The sequence below is a fragment of the Conger conger genome, chromosome 7 (genome assembly GCF_963514075.1).
Source record: "Conger conger chromosome 7, fConCon1.1, whole genome shotgun sequence".
In the NCBI taxonomy this organism is placed as follows: Eukaryota; Metazoa; Chordata; class Actinopteri; order Anguilliformes; family Congridae; genus Conger; species Conger conger.
In genome coordinates, this window is record NC_083766.1 from 21,141,572 (window position 1) to 21,159,569 (window position 17,998).

At 47.2% G+C, this 17,998-nt stretch overlaps 1 protein-coding gene across 2 annotated transcripts in view; it reads left to right on the forward strand.

Annotated features, from left to right (window-relative positions):
- Positions 1–5,545, forward strand: part of zgc:100829 (uncharacterized protein LOC445149 homolog) — a 30,462-nt gene extending 24,917 nt beyond the window's left edge. For both annotated transcript variants that reach the window (XM_061248809.1, XM_061248807.1), the window contains exon 7: positions 2,726–5,545. In XM_061248809.1, coding sequence (XP_061104793.1) covers positions 2,726–2,946 — 221 coding nt within the window. In that variant the 3' untranslated portion in view covers positions 2,947–5,545. The remainder of the gene's footprint in view (positions 1–2,725) is intronic.
- Positions 5,546–17,998: the final 12,453 nt, after the last annotated feature.

Here is a 17,998-nt window from a genome sequence, read left to right on the forward strand (position 1 = left end):
CACACGCACGCGCAGATACACACACAAACACACACACACACACACACGCACAGATACACATACAAACACACACACAGATTCGCACAGACACACACATACACACGGACGCACACACACGGATTCACACAGATACACACATGGACGTACACACATGGATGCACACGGATACACACACGCACGCACACACAGATACACACACACGGATACACACACAGGCACACACAGATACACACACATGGACACACACACACGGATGCACACGGATACACACGCGCACACACACACATACACACACATGGACACACACACACCAGAGGACGCAGACACATGGACACACACCCAGATACATACACACTCGGATACACACACATACGGACACACACTTATGCTCATACTGATGCATGTGCACACATGCCTGCTCGCAGATATGCACACACACGAACATGAGAATAAAAACTCACACCACACTGATATAGACACACACACAAACACAGAAACACATACGCTCACACTCGCATACACTCCACATCTCCACACACTCCTACCCACACACACACACACACACACACACACACACACACACGTACACTCATACCCACACACAGACACATGCACACACACACACACACACACACACACACGTACACTCATACCCACACACAGACACATACACATACACTCATACCCACACACAAACACATGCATTCACACACAGACACATACACACTTGTACACTCATACCCACACACAAACACATGCACACACTCTCTCATACACACACACTCTCTCTCTCACGCACTCTCTCTCACACACACACTCTCTCACACACACACACACACACACACACACACACACACACACACACACCAGCTGTGTCCCAAGCTCTGCTTCCTCTAACTGAGGACCTCCGGCTTGCCAATCTGCTGGCCAGGAAGGAAGAAAAACCGGGGAGGGAGGAGGGAGGGAGAGAGAGAGGGAGGGAGGAGAGATGCTATCGGGGAGACGGCAGGGAGGGGGTCTGGGAGAGGAAGTCGCCCTGTAAAGTCGCGCAGGATTCGGCCCGCTCACTCTGGGTGGTCACACGCCACAGATGCCATTGTGGGTGAGGCTCTATTCAGACACGGGAGGTTGCTGGTTCAACTCCCAATGGGGGGCACTGCTCAATGCGTTCCCCCAGCAGCGGAACGCTTGTCCTCAAACGTATCAGCGAAAGAAAATCTGGCTTTTTTTAAAACACATTTTAAAGGCGCTTTGCATATTGTGCCCAACAAAGAAGTTTACTGAGCCCATGACTGAGGTCGCTGCGGATGGGAAAATGCTGTGCTTTCACTGTGCCCGCCACCAGTGGGGTCTGTGTGTGGTGTGGTTTTTTGTGAGTTCCCTCTGGACACAGATTGACAGAGTTCTGCTCTTCTGCTTGTTCACAAGCAGCTTCCACCCAGGAAAATACTGCAATATCAGCTGTGGTAAATTATCAATTACGCAGTGAAAAGGACAATAACAATTACCTTTCGGCTCTCTGGGACCTGTGGTACAGACAGACAGACAGACAGACAGATATGCATACAGTAGACATACATGGGTAAATACAGACAGACTTGCAGGTAGACAGACAGACAGACAGACAGATATACATACAGTAGACTCACATAGGTAAATACAGACAGACTTGCAGGTAGACAGACAGATAGACACAGACAGACAGATATACATACAGTAGATATACAGAAGTAAATACAGACAGACTTGCAGGTAGACAGACAGACAGACAGAGGTAGACAGTGGATGCCAGAATGATATTCTTCCATAGGAGTCAGAGGTGGGAGGTGAACACAGATTGACACTTAAGCGAATGCCCTTAAAAGACAGCCGTTTGATTCACAACACATGCAGAAGGTGGCGTATTGTAGCGATCCACTCATCTGTGTCTGTATCAGCTGACACTGTGAAGACAATGGTACAAAGAGCCGTGCCAGTGAAGTACAATGACCTGACACGACCTCTTCCTCTCTCCCTATCCCCCTCTCTCTATCTCCCTCTCCCCTATCCCCCCTCTCTCTCCCTCTCCCCTATCCCCCTCTCTCTCCCTCTCCCCCTATCCCCCTTTCTCTTTCCCTCTCTCTCCCCTATCCCCTATCCCCCTCTCTCTCCCTCTCTCCTGATCCCCCTCTCTCTCCTTCTCTCCCTATCCCCCTCTCTATCTACACATACTAGAAATGGATTAACAACATTGATATGTTTTGTAGAACCAGGTGTACTGGTGGAGCAGTTTGTGCGGTTCATGAAGGGGGTTGTGTGATCACAGATGGGGGGGGGGTTCAATTGGGATGACATATTTTTTGCTTGTTTTTGTTTTTTTAAGTTTGTGTTTTTATTTTTTATTTGTATTTTATGTCACGTATTGGTGATGATGTTTCAATAAAGGGGCATAAAATCTCTCTCTCTATTTCAGATTTCAGAATGCTTAATTGCCATGAAATACATCTGTTAATGTTGCCTAAGCAGATGGAAATCAATTGAATTTAAGTACAGTACAGTAAATAATAACGCAAGTGAACAACACAATAAGCAATAACAATGTTAATACTGAATCAACAGAAGTAAAAAAAAAAAACTCTTGTCTCTCTCCCCCCCTCTCCCCCTTCCTCTCTCCCGCTGTCTCTCTTTCTCTCTCCCTTTCTCTCTCACTCTCCCTCTCTCTCTCTCGCTCTCTCTCCCTCTCCAGGTGTGGCGAGGGGTTTCCGGGTGGTGGTGGGTTCCCGGCGGGTGGGGTCAGAGGGGGCGGGGCTTGATGGTGATGGCGTTCAGGGCGTGGCTCGAGGACGCGTGGCTCAGCTCATGAAGAACTTCAGCGCGCCTAGCAACAAGGCCCCGCCCCTCTCCAAACCCCCCATCCCGGGAAAACCCGCGCACCTGCACGCGCGGGCCCCGCCCTCCGTCAGGTAATGTCCAAGACAGGGGCGTAACCCCCACTCCCATCGCTCCGCCCCCTTCCGCCCATCGCTCCATATTCCCAACTGCCTCAGGACACCCGAAATGGCGGGGTGGGGTTTGAGACTCAATGTACTTCCCCTGTTAACTTATTTAATGTTCTTCAGTTAATTGCTTCTGTTTTTTTTTTAAATACTTAAATATGAAAAAGAAAAAAAATTGCTTGTCTCAAATTTGCTGTACCCACATATGTAAATCTGCATTGCATTGTGTATTTGGGTGTTTTAAGTACTGTACACTGTTCTCAGCGAGATAACGTTTTTACATCCAAAGGACTAAATGAATTAAAATATGCATTTAATCTTTCATTGATTACATCTGGTTTCATATTCATGAGGATTTATCCCAGGGAACAGTTTTGTGGCACAAAATAGCGTTGAGACACCATCTTGGCATTCTGGTGAAAACTCGGATACAGTTTGTTGAAGTTTTATAGTAAACAAGGATGTGGTCCGGCTATATCCAGATAAAACCTGAGCTGTATTGGGGTTAACCTAATCTGTTTACATCAAAAAGTATCTAAACCACCCCTCCATACGTCTAGATTCTGGCTAGATTCTGTCTAGACTCTGCTCACTGAGACGTCCATGAGAACAGTATTCTTTTTTGTAATGATTGCTAAGGTTATGTGATATTTTCGCTCACCACAAACATGAAGTTTATGTTCCCCGGTCTTTGCTGTTTACAGTACTTTAGGACCCTGCTGTAAAATCCAGCTATGCAAGCTTGGCCAGCATGACATGACGCTGGTCTAGCTGGGTATGAGCTGGTCAGCCAGCTAATGCTGGTTGCTTGTCTGAGCTGGTAGCTGGTCAACCAGCTATCAGCTGTTTCATGCAGTAGCTGTTTTTTTTCTCAGCAGGAGAGTCAGTCTGGAATAGGGCTACCCAACCATGTTCTTGGCGATTTACCATCCTGTAGGTTTTCACTCCAACCCTAACAAAGTACACCTAATTCACCAGCAAGATATCTCACTGAGCTGTTGAATATAGAATCTGATGCACCAAATTAGGTTTGAACTTAAACCAATAGGACGGTAGATCTCAAGGAACAGGGTTGGACAGCTCTGCTCGGAAGGCTGTATTTCTGTGTTTCCGTGTCGAACCAGGAACTGACAGTTAGTGTCCTGGATGTGTTGTCGCTATGCTAAGAATGAAGGACTGTTTGAAACGTGTTGCTTTGTGACGCCTGAAAGAGCATTCCGAGATCTTCACAACCGGTTTCGCCCTCTGCTGCCAAAAAACGGGAACCCCAAACGGCGTTGTTTCTGATGTGTGCATCGAACGCCGGTCTGTTTACCTTCCTTCACGCTCGAGTGGGAGGAGACGGTCACACTCCGGGAGACGCCGTGGTTACCGACACGACACCGCCTGTGAATGTTTATAAATGCGGTAAAATAGCAACCGCACTACTGTGGTCTCTCGACACGACGGCTAGCTTTGTTGCTTAACCGAAACCATTTTAAGTGGACATACTTCCTCTGTGTAAGAGAATTCAAAGTTCCTCTTGACAACAGCTTGGGCTGGCCGTGGTGACCCTTGGGGGCTGTTAGGGGGACTGCAGTATTAGCATAAAGACTTTATACAGCCATCCCAGCACTTTGATGGCACCCCACTCCTGTCCGAGTCCTGAGTAGAACAATGGCGGGAACCTCTGTACCTGTCCAAGCAGGTCTCTTCCTGTGACAGGTGAGCAGATAAGAGTAAATTACCTGTGATACTCCAGACTTTATTTGGTCTATTTGCCTGCGGAACACTGGGCCAGTTTTGCTGAGGGAGATTACGAACCCGAGGTGTTGGACCGAAAAATTGTTCTGTTTGGAAAGGGATGAATTCACCTGTCCCCACAGGAGGTCAGGAGGCAAAGGGAATACTTACCTGAATAAACTTCCTGTTCCTGTCACATGGCTGTATGAGCTGCTGTAATATCCGGATATGCCAGCTTGACCAGCTTAAAAATATAACTGGTCATAAGCTGGTCTAGCAGGGTATGAGCTGGTCAACCAGCATGACCAAGTTTGGTCATAAAGCTGGTCTAGTTAGTGCTGGTAGCTTGTCTGAGCTGTTTCAACACATAGCTTGAGCTAGTTAAACCATGTAGAGCTGGGAGCTGGTCTGAACTGGTCAACCAGTTAAACCATGTCAAGCTGTGAGCTGGTCTGAACAGGGCAACCAGCTACCAGCTGTTTCAAGACCTAGTTTGAGCTGTTTTTTCCTACAGGGAAGCTGACTCTTTGTGTCACATGAGTCCTGTCTTTCAGGTCCTAGAGGTTCCGTCACTTGTTGATTGGGTTCTCACTGAAAACAATAACTCAGTTGTTTAGTGTTAATGTTTTGTATTGTACCTTTTCTTTGTTTATTGTTTTTGTCAAATATTAGTATGTGTTTTTTGGCACATTGCTTGTTTTTCACAGTTATACAGTGTGATTGGATTGCCCATTCTTCACAATTGTACAGCTTGCTTGGAGGGGATCGGCTGCTTGTGGTTTTTTTTTGTACCGTGACATCACATTCCAGAGTGCTGTCAGTCCAATAAAAGAACTTGACCCTCCAAACTGTGGTGATGTCATTAATGCGTGGGCCAATCAGGGAAGGAGCAGGACAAAGCAAAACATTGGGTTGGTGGAATCCAAACTCTTAACAACGGGAAATGTGAAAGTGGTCATACTTTACAGGATACACAAGATGGCATTAACATATGTAATGTAGTTGCTAACATGAGTTCATTGATATACAAATACGTTAATTGAACATGACATTACATTGTCATTTGTTAATGTCTTTGTTAACCTTGAACTAATGCATCTAATACATTAATAGTTATACATTATTAAAAATACTCATTTGTACCCAAAGAGAACATTACTGTACTTTCAGGGCACATTTGGGAACTATTTGATCCTCAAAGAACAAAAATGTGCCTCCGCTGTCCCTTTATGTACCGCCTCGAACCTGAGTAACCTCACAGTGATGGAGCCGGTTGTGTCTGGAGCTGCAGACTCCCAGCCAAACTCACCTAATGACTCAGACCCTGATTTAAACATCAGCTATTGGTTCAGCCCACACTCTACCCAGCGAGCCAGACACGCTCGGACGACTCTGATGTAATGCTGGCTGGAGAGCAGAGGCTTGATTTAGCTTTGTTCTTCAGGTCCACCGCCGTACGGTACCTGTTTTTTTCTGGTGGCGGTGTGGTAAGGCTTCCAGACAGGCTGGGTAAATTGGGTTTGTCTCATGATCCGTTCAGAGAGGGAAGAGCTACGCTGGGTGGCTGCGGCACCGCACTGGGGTGCGTGGATGAGCCTCAGGGCCTCGTATCTAATCCGGACCTCGCCTGTGCCATCTGTGGCCAGATGCTCCATAGTGCAGGACGCAATTAGCGACTGTGTCGCCCAGGGGGGTTCAGTCTGATAGGTTCCGTAGGGCAACACGATTTAGTGACCCCTAGTGGTCAATTAAGACACCCAACAATTCCAGCCAAAGCTGTATATGAATGGTCTTCCTCTGATTCCACTCTGTGCAAGCTCAGCTATAGTTTTCGGAGTGAAAGGAAGTGGCCGGTGGCACCACGTGTTTTGGAGGAGAAATGGTAAATGGTCTGCATTCACTCGCACACCAATGGTGATGGGCTGCCATGTAAGGCACCAACCAGCTCATCAGGAGCATTTGGGGGTTAGGTGTCTTGCTCAGGGACACTTGGACACACCCAAAGCGGGATCGAACCGGTACCCTTTCAACTGCCAGACGACTGCTTGGCCATTCCAAATTGGGGTGGGAATTAAATATGCTCAACCCTGCATTAGGCACCAAATTTATTTACAAAAACACAAACGAGTCATTTAGAAAATAATTCTTACTCAAGTTCCTTTGACGTGTCTTGAGCAGTGACGAGCAGACCATTTCTCTGAGAGAATTTCCACAATTGTACACAAGTGTAATGTATAACAGCCCCCAAAATGACTCACATCCTCAATAAAGATGAATAATAAAGACTAAAACAAGCTATGTTTTAATTATCAAACATGTCAAATATACTTGTTGACAATAAAATGACTCAATGGAATCAATCAAAATCACTTTACTCATCTTTAGAAATTTACCTCAGTCGGAAGAAATCTCCTGAAAATCCTGGATATAAAATGGGAGCCTGTCCTCCCCTGGCCATTGGCCTAAATGTTCTTTTGGGGTTTTAATTAAGTGATATGAATATTAAAGGCCCACACACATATTTTTCTTGATTTTGAGCTTCGACTTTGGGGCATATTTTACGGTCTAAAATTCTCATTCTCAAATCCTGATACTAAAGATTTTATTTTAACTTGGCAAACCTGACCATGCCTCAAGGCACACCAGAATACTGTGGCACACCAGTTGGGATCCGCTGTCCTGGGGTATAGACAGTCCAAGCAGAGACATTTACCATTTATATGTGTATAATATACAGATCAGGAGAGTGATGTGTCTTGGCCTCAATCATGGCATGGGTTTGAGGGCACAGAGGATCATGGCTGGATGAATATTGTTTATATTTATGTTTCATAATGTATATGTTTCGTCTGAGAGTCCTTCGTCTTTCCCCACGGTGATGGATGACATTTTTACCTTTGTGTTTTAATACCTCCGTGAAGCAGGACGTCATGGAAGGTCACAGTACACAGTAGTTCCGTAAAACTATTTGTGCATGCATGATTATGAAAAAAGTTATTTTCTCAAACAATTGTATTGCTTAAGAAAATAATATAGTTTCCCCATTTGTGAGCATACAGTATATTGTAGTCCATTACCCATATTGTTATGAAGAGCAGAGAATCCCCACCCTTTCTTTCCCTTGTCCTGCCTTCTCTCTCTCTTCCTCCATAACCTCCAAAGTGACTTACAGTTGATTAGATTAAGCAGGGAACAACCCCCCCCCCCCCCCCCCCCCAAAACAAAGTGGGGTTAAGGGCCTTGCTCAAGGGCCCAACAGCTGCACTGATCTTATTGTGGCTACACTGTGCCTTGAACCACAAGCCTGCCAGGTCCCAGTCAAGTACCTCAGCCACAACTTAGCAACTTCATCCATCTCAATCCCCTACTTTCTCATTGAATCTTTCTCCCCCTCCCCTCTGTTCTCCCTCTCTCCATATCTACCTCCCTCTCAGTCCCACCCTCCATCTCTCGATGATGATCCTGTTCTCCCTACCTCCTCCTTCTCCCTCCATTCCTCTCCAACTCTATCTCTCCCACACTGGTGTTTGTGAGCAAATATCACTCTCTTTATCACATCCTTAAAGGCCCACTCAGTAATTATGTTTGCTAATAAAATGCTAATTGCTTACAATGAGAATGAAGATGTAGATATAGTACTGTAATATAGAATTATTCTCCTAATATATTGTCCAAATAATTAGGATAAAGATCCCCATGAAAGTACTTCAAAGGGAGAAATAGGTATTTAAAATAAGTGTGGGACCAACACTAGTTCCATGTTCATCTTCCATCTTCTGCACTTCTTTGTTTTTGATATTGTAATGACCCACTGAAGAAATACCAAGTGAACCTGTGTAGCATCTCAAATTCCCAGTTTATTAAGGAACCAGCCACTGTGGGCCGTAGCATACACCAACAAAACAAGTAGACACGCTTAGCTTTCCCATAACAAGTGCACCTTTTCTCTTTAGCTCCAGGTTACAAAACACAATGCAATGCAACAGTGCATCAAGTAGCTCATGGGACCATAAGACCGGACATAAGAACATCACTTACAAGATTAACAGTACAAGATGCATTCCTTGCATTTTTGTAGTCCTTCAGCATATCACCTCATCACTCAGGCATCAGTTAAGATATCAAACGGAATAGCTACAGTAGATAACATTTTTCTAAATAAACTAGCTGCCTCAGATGTGCTTGTCATTACCACAGCAGAGTTATGTGAACAGAGGCTCAGACGACTGAACAAATGTGTTGCCGAGGTTACCAAGATGTTAAAAGCTCTAAGCACCGATTCACCGTGATTTTGTCGATTAGCAACCAAAATTACTGCATCCGCCTTAACTTGCAGTACTTTTCACATTTGGTAAAAATGGTAAATGGTTGGAATTTATATAGCGCCTTTATCCAAAGCACTGTACAATTGATGTTTCTCATTCACACACACACTCTCTCACACCAACGGTAATTGGCTGCCATGTAAGGCACCAACCAGCTTGTCAGGAGCCTTTAGGGGCTAGGTGTCTTGCTCAGGGACACTTTGACACACCCAGGGCGGGATTGAACCGGCAACCCTCCGACTGCCAGACGACTTTTGTTGCATCGGCGACAGGCAATACAAGTGCTTACATGGATCGAGGCCCATCGACCATGAAAAAGCAAAGAAAAAAACAGAAACTTGTAGAGCCATTGTATTTTACCTGATACGCTCTGATAATTTTTCTTCATTAACGCATTCATGATGGTTAATTGTCCCCAGTTTGACCAAATCAGTTTTAATTAGCTCTTGATTTCCTGGCATATAATGTTTTTTAATATTCATAACAATACTGTTGTGGGCTGTTTTGGCTACTGCAGAGAATTGAGTGCTGTTTTGCCAACTTTCATCCAGCTGTTTACTTGAAGGTGTGATTTAGTTTCTACTTTTTACTTCTAAATATTGATTTGTTGTTATTGTTTTCTCTGTTTTTGTCTGGCTGTTAATTTAAAAGTATCATGTTGTATGGTTTTGTCTCACCATTTATGCAAAGGTATTGCTTTTGTCTGCTTTTTTCTGTCTTGGTTGAAAGGTATTATGTTGTCTGATTTTGTCTGGCAGTTAATTTAAAGGTGTTGTGTTGTCTGTTTTTTTTTAATTTATCTGGCTGTTGATTTAAATGTGTTGTGTTTTCTGATTTTGTCTGTCTGTTGAATTAAAGGTTGATATTCCAACTGTTTTGCCTGCTTTTGCTTCTGTGTCATGTCGTGTGATGCGTGCGTTTTTGGTTCTTTTTCGTCTTTTTCCGGCCTGCTGTTCTCAGTCCTACTGCTTCACTCCAAAGCCCACAATGGCCGCGGCTGTTTCCTGATGCACTGAGACGTTACAGAACAGCTTCCAGGCGAGTTACCCCTCCACCCCGCTCCGCACACACACACGCACACGCACGCACACACACACATACACCACCGCCCCCCATCACCGCCAAGCTATCCTCAGATGAGAGATAAAAAGAGTCTGTTGTGTGCAGCGAGAGGAGAGGAGAAACCGCTCCATTTTTTTTCTCCCTCTCACTTCATGCACACAGGGCAAAGAAGGAGAGAGAGAGAGAGAAGCAAAGAAAGAGGGAAACAGAGAGACTGAGAGAAAGAATACAACTGAGCAACAGAGAAAGAGTGAGACAGAGAGAAAGAAAGAGTGAAGCAGAGTGAGAGGCAAACAGAGAGAGACTGATATAAAGTGAGTAAAACTGAGAGAGAGGGAGAGAGAAAGAAAAAAACAGCGACAGAGAGAGAAAGAGTGAGACAGAGAGAGAGAGAGTGAGACAGAGGGAGAGGGGAAGGGAGAGAGCGCGACAGAGGGAGGGAGGGAGAGGCGGTCTGGCGGAGGGCTGATCCGGGGTCTGGGTGACCCTGTGGAGCCCCTGGGAAGGGCGGATTGGGGCCGCACCATGTGACCGGCCGGGCGGGCGAGCGAGGCGAGCGAGGGCAGCCCCAGGCAGGACACTGCTGCTGCGGCTCCTACATGATTAATCTGACTGAGGGCGGGAGGCTGGGGGCAGCGGGACTGCGGCAGGCCTCGTCTCCTTAACCCCTTCCTGTCTCCCTCTTTCTCACACACACACACTCACAGACACGCTGCGCTGTGACACACGCACAGACACACTGCGATGTAACACACACTCACAGACACACACGTGCACAGACACGCTGTGCTGTAACACACACTCATGCACAGACACGCCACGCTGTAACACACACTCATGCACAGACACACTGCGCTGTAACACACACTCACAGACGCACACGTGCACAGACACACTGCGCTGTAACACACACTCACAGACACACACGTGCACAGACACACTGCGATGTAACACACACTCACAGACACACATGTGCACAGACACACTGCGCTGTAACACGCTCACAGACACACTGCGATGTAACACACACTCACAGACACACACATGCACAGACACACTGCGCTGTAACACACACTCACAGACACACTGCAATGTAACACACTCTCACAGACACACTGCACTGTAACACACTCTCACAGACACACTGCACTGTAACACACTCTCACAGACACACTGCACTGTAACACACTCTCACAGACACACTGCACTGTAACACACGCTCACAGACACACACGCTCACAGACACACTGCGCTGTAACACACACTCACAGACACACTGCGATGTAACACACTCCCACAGACACACTGCACTGTAACACACTCTCACAGACACACTGCACTGTAACACACGCTCACAGACACACTGCGCTGTAACACACTCTCACAGACACACTGCACTGTAACACATGCTCACAGACACACTGCGATGTAACACACTCTCACAGACACACTGCGCTGTAACACACTCTCACAGACACACTGCGCTGTAACACACTCTCACAGACACACTGCACTGTAACACACGCTCACAGACACACTGCACTGTAACACATGCTCACAGACACACACACGCACAGACACACTGCACTGTAACACACTCTCACAGACACACTGCACTGTAACACACGCTCACAGACACACTGCACTGTAACACATGCTCACAGACACACACACGCACAGACACACTGCACTGTAACACACACTCACAGACACACACGTGCACAGACACGCTGTGCTGTAACACACACTCATGCACAGACACACTGCGCTGTAACACACACTCACAGACACACACGTGCACAGACACGCCACGCTGTAACACACACTCATGCACAGACACACTGCGCTGTAACACACACTCACAGACGCACACGTGCACAGACACACTGCGCTGTAACACACACTCACAGACACACTGCGATGTAACACACTCTCACAGACACACTGCGCTGTAACACACTCTCACAGACACACTGCACTGTAACACACGCTCACAGACACACTGCACTGTAACACATGCTCACAGACACACACACGCACAGACACACTGCGCTGTAACACACACTCACAGACGCACACGTGCACAGACACACTGCGCTGTAACACACACTCACAGACACACTACGATGTAACACACTCTCACAGACACACTGCGCTGTAACACACTCTCACAGACACACTGCACTGTAACACACGCTCACAGACACACTGCACTGTAACACATGCTCACAGACACACACACGCACAGACACACTGCACTGTAACACACTCTCACAGACACACTGCACTGTAACACACGCTCACAGACACACTGCACTGTAACACATGCTCACAGACACACACACGCACAGACACACTGCACTGTAACACACACTCACAGACACACACGTGCACAGACACGCTGTGCTGTAACACACACTCATGCACAGACACACTGCGCTGTAACACACACTCACAGACACACACGTGCACAGACACGCCACGCTGTAACACACACTCATGCACAGACACACTGCGCTGTAACACACACTCACAGACACACACGTGCACAGACACACTGCGCTGTAACACACACTCACAGACGCACACGTGCACAGACACGCTGTGCTGTAACACATACTCACGCTCACAGACACTCACACCTGCATACACACCGCACTGTAACACACACTCACAGACATACATTCACACACACGCACAGACACACCGCACTGTAACACACACGCACAGACACACTGCGCTGGAACACACACTCACACACCTGCATACACACACACACTCACACACACCTGCATACACACCGCACTGTAACACACACTCACAGACATAAACTCACACACACGCACAGACACACAGCGCTGTAACACACACACTCACACACCCGCATACACATACTCACAGACACACACACACGCACACACAGACACTCACACACACGCGTACAGACACACTGCACTGTAACACACACACTCACACACACGCGTACAGGCACACTGCACTGTAACACACACACACACTCACACACGCGTACAGACACACTGCACTGTAACACACACTCACACACACTCACAGACACACTGCACTTTAACACATACTCACAGACATACACACACACAGACACACTGCGCTGTAACTCCCACTCACAGACACACTCACACACCTGCATACATATCTATCAACACACATTCACAGACACCCCCTCACACACCTGCATACACATGTATCAACACACACTCACAGATACACACTTACAGACACACATTCACAGACACATACTCACAGACACACTGATGCCGTCTCTCATCCCCGTCCATGCATTACTCTCACTGCCCCAGCAGAATTTGAGTTTGCTGTGAGCCCAGTTTGGGTCCGTCCTGGAGCCTGTTCCACGAAGCATGAAAAGCACGGCAGCTGGAAAACTGCACAAAGTAAAACCCAGAACAGCTCTTTTTACTACAGTCCATGTTCCAGATTTGAGCGGGGTCTGGGTTTTACGTGTGCAGTTATCCAGACGTGTTGAAGACGGCAAACGTGCATGGCAAACTATGTTTGCAGCAAACAGTTACTGTTGAGTGATTTTAAATGAACATTTAGTACACCACCAACATCTTTTTTAATACAAATGGACACAATCGGTCTAACAATGCCAGCTAGCTGATTTGTTGCTTACCTGTGATTTATTTTTGAAGATGACAGCAAATATTACATTGATTACAGTATTATAACAGCAAAATAATACAAATTCTGTTCTCTTGAGGTTTTCCCCAGGTTTGCCGAGCACAACCTTTTCAAACTGCTGGCTAACGTTAGCTACCATTCATGGCAAACAACAAAACGCTTGAGAATGTTATATATGCTGTCTTGAACACATGTTAGGCGAACCTTGTAATCCTGCTTTGTGGAACAGGTCCCTGTATGTACCTTGGAGTCAATGGAGAGCATGCACTCTATTTGCTTTCTATGGACTAGAGACTCCAATGAGGAAGAGAGCATACCTTCAGCAGCAAGGTTGCTACTCTTTTGACATCACACCTTGACATTGTCAGGTGCTAAATAACTCTAACACATCGACACAGGAATGTTGCGTCGGGGGGGGGGGGGGGGGGGATTCCAGGACCCCCAGGTCAGTTATTTGATGTAGGTTACACAGAATTTCAGCGGAAAACTTCCTGTTTCCGTGTTGATGTCTCCAATTCCTGCTGAATGAGTTCAAATGGATTGAGGTAAACATCAGTAGTCTGAAATGCAAAGAGCACAGTGTTAATGGTGTTGTGTCAAAGCAGGTGGGGTGGGGCCTTCTCTGACCCAGGTCTGTTATGGGTGAAGGGGGTTGGGTTGGCTCAAAGCAGGTGTGCTGTGTGTTGGTTGGGTGAGAGCTGGGTATTATGGTATGGAGAGCAGAGTGTGCTGGGTTACTGTAGTTGTTATTATTAGCAGTGGCTACGCAGCACTAGGCCAATTCCAGGCAGAGTGTGCTGGGTTACTGTAGGTTTCATTAGCAGAGTGTGCTGGGTTACTGTAGGTTTCATTAGCAGTGGCTACGCAGCACTAGGCCAGTTCCAGGTAGAGTGTGCTGGGTTACTGTAGGTTTCATTAGCAGTGGCTATGCAGCGCTAGGCTGAGTCAGGCAGAGTGTGCTGGGTTACTGTAGGTTTCATTAGCAGAGTGTGCTGGGTTACTATAGGTTTCATTAGCAGAGTGTGCTGGGTTACTATAGGTTTCATTAGCAGTGGCTACGCAGCGCTAGGCCAAAGCCAGGCAATGTGCTGGGTTACTGTAGGTTTCATTAGCAGAGAGTGCTGGGTTACTGTAGGTTTCATTTGCAGAGTGTGCTGGGTTACTCTACGTTTCATTAGCAGACTGTGCTGGGTTACTGTAAGTTTCATTAGCAGTGGCTATGCAGTGCTTGGTCGGTTCCAGGCAGAGTGTGCTGGGTTACTGTAGGTTTCATTAGCAGAGAGGGCTGGGTTACTGTAGGTTTCATTAGCAGTGGCTACGCAGTGCTAGGCCAAAGCCAGGCAGAGTGTGCTGGGTTTACTGTAGGTTTCATTAGCAGAGTGTGCTAGGTTATTGTAGGTTTCATTAGCAGAGTGTGCTAGGTTATTGTAGGTTTCATTAGCAGAGTGTGCTGGGTTACTGCAGGTTTTATTAGCAGAGTGTGCTGGGTTACTGTAGGTTTCATTAGCAGAGAGTGCTGGGTTACTGTAGGTTTCATTAGCAGAGTGTGTTGGGTTACTGTAGGTTTCATTAGCAGAGTGTGCTGGGTTACTGTAGGTTTCATTAACAGAGGGTGCTGGGTTACTGTAGGTTTCATTAGCAGAGGGTGCTGGGTTACTGTAGGTTTCATTAACAGAGTGTGCTGGGTTACTGTAGGTTTCATTAGCAGAGTGTGCTGGGTTACTGTAGGTTTCATTAGCAGTGGCTACGCAGCGCTAGGCCAGTTCCAGGCAGCGGCAGGGTTAATATCCTGCGGCCCGCCCCGCATTAACTGGAAAGGAATGAAGTGTCAAGCGTGTTCTCACCGCAGCGAGACGGTCGAAACTCTGCCACCCAACCCCCCCTCCCCCCCCCCCCCCCCCCCCCCGCAACCGCCGCGTGCTTGTCCCTTGCGCCCCCCCCCCCCCCCTCCTGAATCCGTCCACCCCCCAGCAACCTCCCACAGCCGTGACCAAATTATTTTCCAGCCTCCCGAGATTTGCCTCGCCAGACAAAATCTGCAGCGCGCGGGCCCTGATTCACTGCGCAAACACGGCCGAATCCCCCGTCTCCGCGTCTCCCTGCCACACTGCTCGAGTAAACAGGGTCTTTTTTATAGCGCCGTCAGGACCTCTCCGTCTGTACGCGCGCTTAAATCCTCCCGACAAAAACCGCTAAACTGCTCCCCGCCACTTCTCCGCGAGAAAGGGAGTGCTTTCTGCTTTGTCCATTACTTTCCTTTTGGGTTGTTCGTTTTTTTTTTTTTTTGGTTTGTTTGGCTTTTTTTTTGGGGGGGCCGTTTTTTTTTTTATTACCATTGATTTTCCTTTTTTATGTTGTTGTGTTTAAAGATTAGTACCTATGGATGAAGAGAAATATGGATCTGTTTGTCTCTGTTTGTGCTCTCCCCGACCATTAAAACAAAGAAGTGTAAGAAAAGAAAAAGTAGAATAGGAGTGAGAGTAAAACGAGAAGTGGAATGGAGAGAGAGAGAAGGAGAGAAGGAAAGAAAGAAGGGGGTGTAAATACCCCCCCCCCCCCAACCTAGCCGCAGCCCCCAGAGCTCAGCCAAACTGCTTAAAAAAAAATCTCTGTTTTATTTATAGTGCGCTGTATCCATGGCAACCGGAGAGGTCAGGGAAGCTAGGCCCACGTTTCACCTCGCACAGGGGGATTAGGATTTCACTGGGGCTCTCGGGACGAGCGAGGTGCGGTCGAGCCAGGGCGAGAGAGCCTGGAGCCTGGGCCCACTGGGACTACAGCAGCCCCGGGAGGAGAGAGAGAGAGAGAGAGAGAGAGAGAGAGAGAGGGAGAGAGAGGGAGAGAGAGGGAGAGAGAGAGAGAGAGAGAGAGGGAGAGAGAGAGAGAGAGAGAGAGAGAGAGAGAGGGGAGAGAGAGAGAGAATGAGGGAGAGAGAGAGTTATTATTTTGATTGATAATAACACTTTGGCAATATATATATTTTAAAATGTATCCTGCCAATAAAGTCATTTAAATTTGAATTTGAGAGAGAGAGGGAGACAGAAGGATAGAGAGAGAGGGGAAGAGGGAGAGAGAGAGAAAGAAGGAGAGAGGGGAGAGGGAAAGAGAAGGAGAGAGGGAGAGAAGGAGAGGGATGGCCTGGAGGGAATACTCAGGGATACAGCTAAGCAGGAAGGGAAAGAGGTGTGAAGACAGCCGTAATGAGCCGCCCTGTGTTTGTGAGCAGGGTAGGTGGTGTTTTTTAATTAACTTATTTATTTATATTATTTATCTGCGCATGTTTTTCTGGTTAGCATGGGGGCCGAACCGTTCAACTGAACATTAACTAAACAGGGAACATGACACACAGAGGTCAGCCTGGGCTTGTGCAACAAAATAAGTTAAAGAGACCCCACTAACCCCCCTCCCTCCCCACACACACAGCAGGAAAACACACACACACCCACGCACGCACGCACGCACACACCCACGCACGCTTGCACTTACACACACACACGCACCAGGAAAACACACACACCCACGCGCACACACACACACATCCACGCACGCTCGCACTTACACACACACACACACACACAAATAAACCACACACACACACACACACATACACACACATGTACACACAAACACTCTCACACACATATAAATACACACCACACACACCCACAAACACACACACACACGTACACACACACCAACGTACACACACAGACACTAACACACACACACACACACACACACAGCCAAAGCCTCCTCGCTCCTAATGTCCCTATGAAAGTCCGTGCTTAGTGTTGATGGCGTGGGCGTGTGATCTTCGGTACTTTCCACTGCTTCGCGCCCAGAGTTGACCACAGAGTCTTATGACATGGGCTGAAAATCTCAGGGAACCGCGTTTCTCCGTCCATGTGAATAATCATCCACAGCGGCGGGGTTTGTCGCACGCTGAGTGAGCAACTACACCCCACCACCACCCCCGAACAGTGATGTGCGTTCATTACACAGCTCAACACGACAGTAATGCATTATTAATATATTATAACACAGACTTAGGTGCTCTTAGCTAATTCAGTCTGCTCATAACCACCCATATGAACATTTCATAAGGAACAGATGTTGTGTGCATATGTGTATGTGTGTATGTGTGTTTGTATGTGTGTGTATGTGTGCGTGTGCGTGTGTGTGTGTGGCGGGGGGAATAGCTATTGGAATTGGAATTGGGAGGGGGCAAATCAGACG